This window comes from Crocodylus siamensis, chromosome 9, assembly GCF_052110815.1.
Source record: "Crocodylus siamensis isolate JL-2025a chromosome 9, ASM5211081v1, whole genome shotgun sequence".
Taxonomy (NCBI): domain Eukaryota; kingdom Metazoa; phylum Chordata; order Crocodylia; family Crocodylidae; genus Crocodylus; species Crocodylus siamensis.
In genome coordinates, this window is record NC_143403.1 from 50,893,362 (window position 1) to 50,905,530 (window position 12,169).

At 44.8% G+C, this 12,169-nt stretch overlaps 1 protein-coding gene across 1 annotated transcript in view; it reads right to left on the minus strand.

Annotated features, from left to right (window-relative positions):
* The window catches only part of RBM19 (RNA binding motif protein 19), a 128,241-nt gene that overhangs the window by 96,934 nt on the left and 19,138 nt on the right, over nucleotides 1–12,169 (minus strand). The window contains exons 14-16 of the mRNA XM_090063204.1: nucleotides 6,638–6,748; nucleotides 5,263–5,463; nucleotides 4,066–4,183 (exon numbers count right to left, since the gene is read on the minus strand). Coding sequence (XP_089919330.1) covers nucleotides 4,066–4,183; nucleotides 5,263–5,463; nucleotides 6,638–6,748 — 430 coding nt within the window. The remainder of the gene's footprint in view (nucleotides 1–4,065; nucleotides 4,184–5,262; nucleotides 5,464–6,637; nucleotides 6,749–12,169) is intronic.

The window sequence follows — 12,169 nt, forward strand, 5'->3', positions numbered from 1 at the left end:
TGATTATAAATGGAAAATTCTTATATATGTATTTAATGACAGTTCTGAAGTAAATCTGGTGCTTCTGAAAGCATGACTGCAAATAGCATGACCACAGGTATGTCACAACAGCCTTGCTCTTAAAATGATTTGAATTTTGAATTCCACCACACTGCTCTCTGTGCATTGAGATATTATGGTGCTCAACCCAGAGAAATACTTTTTCCAAACCTGAGCCTTGTACCCAAGTTCTACATTTACCTCTCCACCCTGCCCTGAAAGTCCAACAGTAATTCCAAGTGCACGATTGTCCTGGCAGAGACTCTCAATCATATCTCTTGTAATAATTCTACTCCTACATTTCTACATAAAGGAATCAGGCCTGTAAAGTCCCAATACTAACAGGAAGAGGACAACTGAGAAGTATATTCAACATAAGCAAACATACTCTTAAGGCAGCTGGTTGTAATGGTTGTGCTTCTATCCAGTTGGTTTTATTTTCAAGGTTCTCTGAACTTAGCTCAGCAGAACTGTTAAACAGTATAGAATTGGAAAACAAAAACATAATTTTATTTCTCTTCTAAAACACCTTTGTTAGAGGCTCTGCTATAGAGCTGCATTGCAACCTATGCGTTACAAGGTAGCATCCAGGAAGCCCAGCCCTTCAGGACTACTGCACATTGCATCATGGACGGCAATCCAATCTTGAGGTCCAACAGCATCATTCTTTGGTATGTGATAGCACAGCATCCAAAATCCTCTAATACTAGCAATACAATGTGTATTACTGAAGAATCTCTGGCACGGAGACAAAACTATTGCCACTATTTTAGAGTATAACACCTGAAACGCACAACATAGGAAAGACTGCATGCATCTTCTTTGACTTCGAGTTTTAAGATGTTTAAAGGCTAACATCACTTTAGCTGCATCAAGACACCCCCTCTGTGAACAGCTTCTGCTGCATAAAGGTCAGAGACAATGTTTTAAACAGTTATGCATTTGAAAGGGACCTTTACTTATTTTTGTTCATTTTCATTCCACTTGCTCACCATATTAAGGTCTGAAAGATTTGCCCTCCCCCAGCCCTTTTCCACTCTCAAAAAACCCAAACCAAACACATTAAACTTCTAATTAATCTTCAAGGTCTTTGTCATTAAATAGCTCTTTTATGCTTTAATGGAAATGGCAACAATGATAATGTTGTCCTTTTAACATCAGTAGAACATACAGCCCTCCTATCTCTGCCTCAAAGAGCAAAGAAAAAGGAAAAAGGAAAAGGGAAGAAGAACTTCACCATATGTTTAACAGCCAAGGAAGCTAGAAATATAGCTATAAAACAGCCAAAGAAGCTAGCTTTCTAGAGAGGGGATGAAGATAACAGCAAAAGGGAAATGCAGGCTGAGAAGGGACACAAAATGAGTAACAGGATGATAACATCAAAACCTGAGCTGGAAACTTTGTGCCCTCAGATCCACTAAAAATAAACAAAAAACCCCAAACATCCTGCTTTCTCCAATCCATGTGGAGAATGGAGAACTCTGAGGCCCTGTTTGTTACGTTCTTGGGCCCAACCTTAATACTAGGTCTAGAAAGTGCACACCTGTCTTTCAGAACGATCTGCTAAAACTCATACCTTTCCCCACACTCTCCCTCTGGGCTAGCCCTGCATCAGTTAAAGGTACTGATGAATTCAAGAAATGTCCATGCCCAGATGGGAGGGTTTTGCCCATGCAGTTCATGGTCTCCCCTTCCCTTTACAGGGATGTCACTGTCAAACTGCAGGCCAACTCTTCAGCTGCTCTTCCAGGAGCAAAAGATGAAGGACAATGAGCAACCAAGCAGAGCTCCACATCTCAGTAAGTTTGTATTATGGTCCACTGCCACACTATCTGAAGGCTGATTTCCTTAAGTGCTGAGCTTGCTCATTCCCCATCCATTAACTTTACTGCCTACCCCACATATTCCATCACCAACTGTAGGCTGTCTGCCTCACCCAAGCAAGACATGCACCTCTAATGCCAACCAACAGTGCTCTGCAGACCGGCCGTAAGACAGCATTCCACGTCCACGTTCTGCCTGTCTCAGCCTCCTGCTTCAGTGGCCACTACAAGATGCTTCAGAGGAACATGTAAAACTCACTGAAGCCCTTTGGGCCCACACCAATGAAAGTTATGTGAATGGTAATCTTGCTCCTGATCGCAATGGACTTCAAATAAGGGGTTTTTTTAAATCCCAACCCACAATGTAATGGGGGGGGGGGGGGGGCGGTTAATGTTTTTAATTGGCTTCAAACAAACAGGAGCCAGGATCTTAGGAAAGCCAACCTAGATACATTTCCTTGGTATTAAGCTGTGATTGTGGCAAGTCCACCAAATATGCCATCTCATTCTATGAGAAGGCCACTAGGAAACACCACCCATCATGACATGCGCTGGTTCCAATATACAAAAAGATCTCTGCTTTGGTTCAAGACTTGCTCTTAGCCAGATACTCAGGTTAAGGTTAATGAAATCTAAGTGCACAAACATGTTTTCAGAGTAGGAAGAATTTAGAGTCCTTTGTTATCTTTGCTGTTGTTAAGTGTTTCTACCCTTGTTGAAACTCTGGAAATTGGCAAACATTGAGCAGAAAATTCACTGGTTTCAAAGAAAAATGGGTTGGAAGAGGGGAAAGATTTAGTGAGAAGGAGGTGGTGATGGTGGGGGGGAAGGTGCCTCCATCTGTGGTTAGCACAATAAAACGCAGTCACGCACAGCCACAAGGAGCTCCATTGTAATCAGGCTGTGGAATTTACTGCTGCCTCCTGCCCTGCCCCCTCCCCCAAACACAGTGCCAAAGGCTGACAGCAAAGACCATTATCAGCCCCGAGCAGCTTTCCAGGAGCTCCTGTGCTTAAAGCCCTTTATCTTGAGGTGAGGGTCTTGGTTACAAGGAGATAAAATGGCTCCCCCCTACCTTTGTCACTCCCTCATGACCTGTGCACAGAACAGGAAAAAAGCTTTTCATCAGCTTCCTCTCACCCTGTCTTAAAAAGGCTTCCAGCAAAACAATTAAAAATAAACCCAAAGCTATCCAGCCTCCTTCTGTATTTGTTTTAAAAAGAGTTTAAGGACCCAAACATTCAAGAGAAATGTTAAAAAGCCCCAGGGATAGGAGGGGGAAGATATAGAAAAAAGGTCACGTCCTTGCAATAAGAGCAATGGGAATTCACCCGCACAAGGCGTGCAGTCGGGCTTGAAATTAACACAGGCGCGCACATAAATGCACACACAGATCCATGGTCTGCCATCCAGGCGATCAGCTGGCCCAGCCCTGCTGCCTGCTTCTATTGTTCAATTAGAGCCAGGATTCTTAAGCCTGGCCCCTCAATTAGGCTGAAAAGCCCTTCCAGGAGGGGGCTGCATGATAAACGTGTCCAATGGGCATGTGCTCAGCTGTGTAAACCCCTTCTTGTGGGGAATATCTGCAGCACTGGCGACTATAGCTGCCAAGGTGTTATCTTGTGATGAAGTTTGGTACTGGGGGAAGAGTCGATTTGCTTTAACATTGTGGTGTCAGATCGTTTTTCTAGCCAACGCTGAGGAGCAAGTCTGTGCTTTAAGCACCACAACTACTGGATTTATTACTATCCCTTCTATCTGGGTACTTAAGTAGCCCTCAATGCAGTGTTATCATATGCCCCAGATTCATTAATGGACTCTGTCTTCCCAACACTGCTGTGAAGTACAGAAGGGCTACCCCAATTCACATGAGGAAGAGAATAAATCTAATGACTTGCCCAAAGGTCACAAAAGAGTCTGTGGCAAAGTCAGCAACTGTACCACATTTTTCCCAGACCAAGACAGATGCTGTAAACTATAAGGCTACCGCTCTCCTGAAGCCATTTGTTTAATCAGTTCTGGCTTGTTTTCAGTCCGTCAGAGATTTGGATTGGGGACAGCTACTACTATCCATTTATGCAGTGCCTTGCATAATTAGGATCCAGTGCTGGATGAGATGGCTTTCCAAACAGAACAGGAACAGTATAACCACTATTCTATGGAAAAAACAAGACAAACACATGCATCTTCCTCAAAGTCTTACCAGCTCCCAGCCTTGCTCTTTCTGCCTCTTCTGGTATCTCAGGCTGTTTCTTTTCAGGGGGTGGGCAGGAAAAGACATCCATAGGGGCCCACTCCAGATACAGAGGGACATGCTGGAACTGCAAGAGTAACACATAAGGAATCTCTACAGATAAAGGAGAAAAGGAAAACTCTGCAGGTGATGGGGTAGGGAAAAAACCCACAAAGTTTGAATCTCAGTTCTGGGTTCTCAAAAGCCTTATTGTAGAACAGTGGTTCTCAATCTTTTTCTACTCAAGGCACCTCTTGTTTGGTTTGAGGCACCTCTTGAAAAATGCCAGCTCTTACCTCTCTTTTTTTGACTACAGAAAAATAATACAGCAATTCTTCTGTTGCAAAGGACTCAGAAAGACCACAACAGGTCAAAATGTTTTTAACATTATGGATTCCTAGTTGAAATCTATGGTTTTAAATCTTGTGAACCATGTTTGCATGCCTAACAGTACTAACACTGTGTGGCACCTTGTAGTTCCCTTGAAAAGACCTCCATGCACCCCAGGGTGTCACAGCCACCTGGGTTGAGAACTGCTGTAGTAGCAGAAAAAATTAAGAGGCTAATTCTCTCTTATTGGAGTTACAGTAGAAGGTCCTAGTAAGGAATTTCCAACACATCCAACTAGATTGGTTTCTAGATTGCATGCTAGAAACTGGAGTGAACTTAACTGAAGGGACAAAAGTATGGGGATTATCATATATATGTTAAGCAGTGACTTTTGCTTTTACCATTCAGGGTATGTAATTCTCTTTAAAGAACATCCCATTTCTCCTCTTTTTAGAGATTTCTTCAGCTAGTCGACATTAACCAAGAACCTACATTACTTCCACTTAGCACTGATAAGTGTAGAAATATGATTAACAAGATAAACCCAGAGATTTCAAATAGGAATCCATATCGTCAAAAACTCTGACCCGCCAGAGTCTTTCCAAATTCTTTGCAACAGAATTGATCTAAAATATTTCTGTAATCAAAAAATGAGTGAAAACTAAACAGCGGCATTTTTCCAAAGGAAGTCTCAAGTCTATTAAGGTTGAGAACCACTGTCTTTAGCTATGGTAAAATGATTCCTAACTTCCCAAGTCAAGAAGGCCCTGACATCAGGGCTCCTTCAGTCTGCCTAACGTAGATGAGAAACCTCAAGGGTTAACTCCATATACTAACCTTGGAATAGGCCAGCTTGGTGAAAGCTCGCTTGGCCTCTGTGGGCTCCAGGAATTCCACAATGGCTGTGATTCCTCCTTCTGGGAGCAGCACCCGTCCAAGGCTGCCATATCGACCAAACACCTCCTCCAGCTCGGCCACACAAGTGCCAGCAGGAAGGTTCTTTGCTAGGATCACAGTTTTACTCCGCTCCCCAGATGCCTAACAATTGATGGGGAGAAAGAGAAGACAGCAGGGATTTCTTTAAAGAGGGTCTGAAATGAAAGTTCATTACTTGCTCCATTTAATACCCCTCCTGGTGACATGGCAAACAGTCAAAAGCTGTATACAGTGGCACTTCCTGTCACTGAAATCTAGATGCAATAGCAGAGAAAACCCATTTGCTTGTGAGGCCAGCTGCCTGACCACCACACACCGCTACCTTCCAGCTTCAAACTCTAGTTCCTCACTTACTGCTCTGAAAGCACATAAATAGCTATTACATCCTACTTTAAAGAAGGTTCCATTTTGGGGTGTGTGAAAATTCTGTGGGTGCAATGTATGGGGCCCATCTGTGCACACCACATGCTGCCTGTGAGTCAACTCTGAGACCATAGGCAGCACCGCAGGCCATATCTTTGATACCCTTGAAACAGAAAAAAGTCAACATTTTTTAAATGAGAACAGGAAGAGGCTTAGCTTTTCATATCTTATACTGAAGGGAGTCTAAACACCTCTGAGATACTAGCCCAAGGTTTCCTATATGACCTTCAGCATGTCAGAAGCATATACAAGCAAGAAGAAAGGGCCCTGAATTTTCAGGGACAGAAAGGTGCAAGTAAACAAGAGTGAGAAGGGGGATAAGTCAGAACTGTTCAAGTTTTCATACAAGTTTAGGATTTGAACACTTTCAACTCCATTGCTGGTGACTCCAAATCAGACAGTTGTCATCTACACATACCCACTACACTGCAGGTGTTAGGCATAAGGAAGTGATGGGTAAGAGGGCTTACAGAAGTCTCAAGTTTCATGCTGATGACAACATGATCAATATGGGCACGTACACTGGCTTTCAGATGTTTTTAACACACAGCTTGCTTGCTAAGTCCACAGTATACTGCCCATTAATACAGGGTTCTCTCTCTACCCTCAGTTCAGTTTTTTAAGTAGAGGAATAAAGGGCTTTAAGTAGAGGACTCCCTTCTAAACAAGAGTATTGCACAGAGAGCCCCAAAGTCCAATATCCAACAACCTTCAACTAAAGCAATCTTTGTGAAAACATTTTATAATGCAATCCATCCCCAACTTCTGCACCCCCACACTTTCACTGATGCCAAAGGAAGAGAAAGACTCTCATAAGCAAACAAAAGTCCCTTCTGTGTTGTCAGGGTCTTACCTGACTGAAGGAATCCAGGCTGACTCCATTATCGATCAGGAACTGGCGCACTTCCTGAACCAGCTGCGTTTCCCCCAGGGCAACCCTCACAGCCACACTACCTCTGCCATCCTGCAGATGAGAAAAATGGAGGTGTGACAGTGTTAGGACCATGCTAGGCTAGTAAAAGTAGGCCTAATCAGAGTGCATGAGCACCTGCAACTCCCACACCACCCAGAATCAGATCCAATGGGAGACTTGCATAGAAACTACAGGTGAAATCCTATGCCTTTCCTCTTCAAAGGAGCTAATCTGGTTCTTAGCTAGTCAAGTTATTGTTGCATTCAGCATCACTATGTGTCAAATTGTTATGTAGGGCAGTTACAAACCACTTCTGTTTCACCCTACTGATACGTATTGCTATCTGATTTGACTAAACAATTATAGTGAGAGGTAAACCAGATAGATGAGATAATGCATTTGGTTAACTGAATACCAAACCCTTATCACATCATTAGTTGACAACACCTCAGTACAAGGAATATGGCATGTCACAGCTTTCAAATTTGTACCTGGCTATCCTAGGCAAATACATACTATTCACGCAACACGCTGTCTTCACAAAATGACTAGGAGGCATCTCTCTCAGTGGAAAATGTTAAGTACTAGGCTGATAAAGAAAAAAGCCATTTGTTTCCACTCTACCAAACTTGCAGTCCTGTACTTCTTGCGTGCTTTTGCATTACTTGCATAAAGGAGGGTGGAAAAGAGAATAGAATTCTGAAATTTAAAATTTTTACTCTACAATATTATGTAGTTTCTTTGATCTGTTTTTGTATCATCAGATGCTGTTTTATTTTTATGTTGTTTAATGGTAGAATGTCATCTTATTGTACACCTTCACCAATCACCATAAATTGTATTATTTTATTATTATGTAGACGCTATTGTCAATGTTATTATATCGTTTTAGCAAAAGCTGTAAATAAATTACCATCACTATTCACTCATAAACATTGAGCTCCTGGCGTTCAATGCAAAGAAAGGATTTCAAGTGAAGTATCTGCTGCAGAATGCCCAACAACTGTATTCCACTCACTGTTTCTGCAATGCAGTTTCTTTTCTTCCCTTAAAATGTTTTTAAGAACTTCTTGCTCTGTTTTGAGAAGGAGGTCTGTGAGATAGTGCTTATGCTAAGCAAGGCCTAGCATTAAGAACAATGCACTAAAACTCCCAGAATGCTTCAAGGAGGTTGAGGAGTCAACGACTGACATTCTGGTAATCACCTTCTGACCCTTAGATGAAAATGCTGACCTTCTGGCCCTTGGACAATGATAAAAATTGCAGGCAAGCAGCTTATATTGTTAAAACAGGAAACCGCATGGCTAAACCACAATGACGAAAAACAACCGCATATTACGTAAGCCTTGACATTTTAACCCTGCTAAAGACAGCAAAACATAAGAAACATAAAGGTTATTAAGAATTAGCATAAGAAACACAAAGGTCATTAAGAATTAACATAAGAAGCGTAAAAATTATAATACAAAGCGTACCACCTGAAATTATAATATAGATAAGTTAACTAAATAACTAATAGAAGTAAGAATTAGAAATACATATGTAAATGTGTTATCATATATAAGTAATAGTAAAGTTATGTTAGATGCCTCGCTGTCAGAATGCGGACAGTTTTGTATCTTTTGTCTAAAAAAAGATAAGAGACTCCTTTTAAATGAGCTGTTGACCAGTTCTGAAACTACTGAATCAGGCAGCCGCACCTAGCCTCCGGGTTAGAAAGCAAGGGCTTGATTTGGGAACCTCGTGAACCAACAGACCTCCTTTAGTTTATGGCTTTGTGAAACAATAAAAGTTTAACTGAACATCCAGGTCTGAGCCTGTGCTTAATACAGTCCTTATACAATTCGGCATGAACTCACACAAAGCATGCTGCTTGAACAATGTTAACAAAGGACTCTACAATGTTGTATATCGTAACATATAAACACAATTTGTTATACCGTATTCTAAGTTATGGTTTGGGAGGTTACTGTTCAACCACCTGCTTTTGTAATCACACAAGCTGGTCTCAATTAGCATGATTTTTGGAACTTCAACTGAATTTTCTCTTCAATGCTCGAGATAACTGACTCAACCCCTCCACTGTTTAACGTAGCAAAAAACGCAGGAACCATATTGGGGAGGATCCAGGAGGGTACAGTTGCACATCCCTTTGATTCCTGCTCCACCCAAACTTTAAAACCGGAGAAGCAGTAGCATGTCCATTCAGGCAGCCATGAGAGTCAACTGGCTTCATGGCTCGTTATTCTCTCCTCGATTCCTGCTAACCTCTCTCTACAGCACAGGTGTTCACAACCATCTATCTTTTAATGATCTTGATGTTCCACTATTCAATCATTACTTACTTTTGCAATTTTGCTGTTTGTTATCCATTCCTAATGTCTTTTCTATTTCACAGCCATGGAGACTCTTTTTAGCTCTAACTAAAAACCTTAATCCAGGTGTGGTATTAACTCAGGTGTAAAAGTAACTGACAGTAAAGTGTTGGAGGTAGTGTCAAGATGCACAAGAAGGGTAGACTTTGTTTTATGAATCTGAATAAGAGGTGTACACTTAACTATAATAACTATGGGACTAATGACATATCTTTTGACTATTTTGACTGGTTTGTTGTGTTTTTTTAAACTTGATATAGTCATCAAGCAAATCAGTGCCCATTCAAATAGTAGGGCTGTCAAACAATTAAAAAAATATATCACAATTAACTGTGCAATCAAAAAAATTAAATCACAATTAACTGCAATTTTAAATCGCACAGCTAAAACCTCCAAGTTATGCACGGAAAAATTAGAAAGTATGCAAGTACCTTGTATGGTTGGGCAGTGGGTGTGGGAGGTGTGGGAGAGGTTTGGAGTCCAAGGAGGGCCCCTCCCCAGTCTTGCTGCCTCCCCCGCCCCCGGCTTTCCAACTGCAGCTGCCTAGAGCCCGTGTCCCACCGGGATCCGCAGGCAGCTGCCACAGCGGGGCTGTCTGGCACTTTCAGGCCCCATGGCTCAGGCTCTGGGCCCAGGCAGTTCTGACCTCCAAGAGCCCGGGTGGCATGGGGAGGAGAGTGGCAGCTCTGCCTGGCACTGCAGTAGCGACAATGCTGGCTGTGGCCCAGGCTCTGTCAGCACTGGGCATGGGCTAGCAATGCAGCGCAGATCAGGCCAGGGGCTGCAGAAGGTGGCTCCATGGGAATCCTGCTCCCACCCACCAGCAGCAGCTGCCTAGGTGAGGGGTGCCATCGCCACCACTCCCTGGGGTCCAGACCAGGGATGCATGGGGAACTGTGGGCCCAGAGCCAGCTTGGGCCAGAGCTCCCAGGCATTCCCGACCTGGCCTAAGCCCAAGCTGTAGGGCCCACGGATGTCAGTCAGAGCTGCCTTCCTTAAACCCCTGGCATTGCCAGCCCAGCTTCTTGGGGCCCTGGATGGGAGTTTGGTATGGGTGGGCCCCCCTTCACCGCCCTTCCTGCTTCAGCCACCCAGAGTCCATGCCCAGGCTGTCCTACGGCTCCTCTGCCCTGCAGTGCAGCCCAGAGGTGTCGGGGATGGCAGCAGGGCAAGGCAGCTCAGTCCAGGCACAAACTTCAAAACCACATGTGTGATAAACACATTAACTGGATTAACACCCCTAGTTATTAGGGCTCTGCAGAGCAGGTAATATTCGATTTGACAGCCATGTCAAATATTAAACCAGGTCCCGCTTCAATTTGCCGTCCGCTTAGAGTCAAAGTGGGTCCGCTTGGACTCCAGGTCGAAGCTCAGTTGAATATTCAAGCTGCTTCAACTTCCCCATAGGCTATAACGGGGAAGGTCAAAGCAGGCTATAACTTTGGCATTTCTTATATCTTGATGAAACTTGCAGGACTTGTAGCTCCTGAGGAGCCCACAATGCGTGCCAAGTTTCAACAAGATAGGTTCAGGGGGGTCAGAGAAACAGCACCCCAAATTCTTGAGAGAAAAACCTCCTGTGACTTCTGTGTGGAAAGCCACACGGAGCTCAGAACTGCAGGTTTGCTAGACATGGAGGAGCCCACAAAGCCTGTCAACTTTCACAGTCATAGGTGCAGGGGTTTGGGGGAAACTGCACCTTAGGCTGCTGACAGACAAAACTCGTGATCCACAGTTTCACAGTTTCTAGGGTCGGAAGGGACCTGAACAGATCATCTAGTCCGACCCCCTGCCCTGGCAGGAAAGAGTACCGGGGTCAAATGACCCCAGCAAGATGTTCATCCAGCCTCCTCTTAAACACCCCCCGGGTAGGAGCCAGCACCACTTCTCTTGGAAGCTGGTTCCAGACCCTAGCCGCCCTGACCGTGAAGTAGCATCTCCTGATATCTAGCCTAAACCTACCCTCTGCCAGCTTGTGACCGTTATTCCTGGTCACTCCTGGCGGTGCTCGGGGAAACAGTGACTTCCCCAAAGCCTGCTGATACCCCCTGACTAGTTTATAACAGGCCACAAGATCCCCCCTCAGCCTTCTCTTGTGGAGGCTGAGCAGGTTCAGGTCCCGCAGCCTGTCCTCATAGGGCCTGCCCTGTTGTCCCCTGATCATACGAGTGGCCTCCTCTGGACCCTCTCCATGCTGTGGACATCCCTCTTGAAGTGTGGCGCCCAGAACTGGACACAATACTTCAGCTGCAGCCTGACCAGTGCCGCGTAGAGGGGGAGGATCATCTCCTTGGACCTGCTCGAGATGCATCTGTGGATGCGTGCCAAGGTGCGGTTGGCCTTCCTGACCGCCTCCCCACACTGCCGGCCCATGTTTATCCTGGAGTCAGTGATGACCCCCAGATCCCTTTCTGCCTCCGTGCTGATAAGAGGGGAGTTCCCTAACCTGTAGGTATGGTGCCGGTTGTTCCTCCCGAGGCGCATCACCTCGCACTTCTCTGTGTTGAAACCCATCCTATTCTCGTCCGCCCACCCTTGTAACCTGTCGAGGTCTGATTGTAGCCAGTTGCATCCTTCCAATGTGCCCACGTCCCCCCACATCTTAGTGTCATCAGCAAATTTGAACAGGGTGCTTTTTACCCCCTCATCCAAATCGCTGATGAAGATGTTGAACAGTGCGGGCCCGAGGACCGAGCCCTGCGGAACCCACTGCCCACGTCCTTCCAGGTTGAGAAGGACCCACCCGCTACCACCCTTTGGGTGCGGCCCTCCAGCCAGTTGGCGACCCATTTGACTGTGTGGGTGTCTACACCACAGCCCCCCAGTTTCTTAATGAGAACGGGTTGAGAGACAGTGTCAAAAGCCTTCCGGAAGTCCAGGAAGACGATATCCACTACTACCCCTGCGTCTAACGATCTGGTGATCTGATCGTAAAAGGCCACCAGGTTGGTCTGACAGGACCTGCCACTGATGAACCCGTGTTGGATGACCCTAAGCATGCAGTCTCCTGCTGGCCCCTCCTGGATGTGTGCCAGCATAATTTTCCTCGAACAGCTTGCCTAGGATCGAGGTAAGACTAACCGGCCTATAGTTTCCT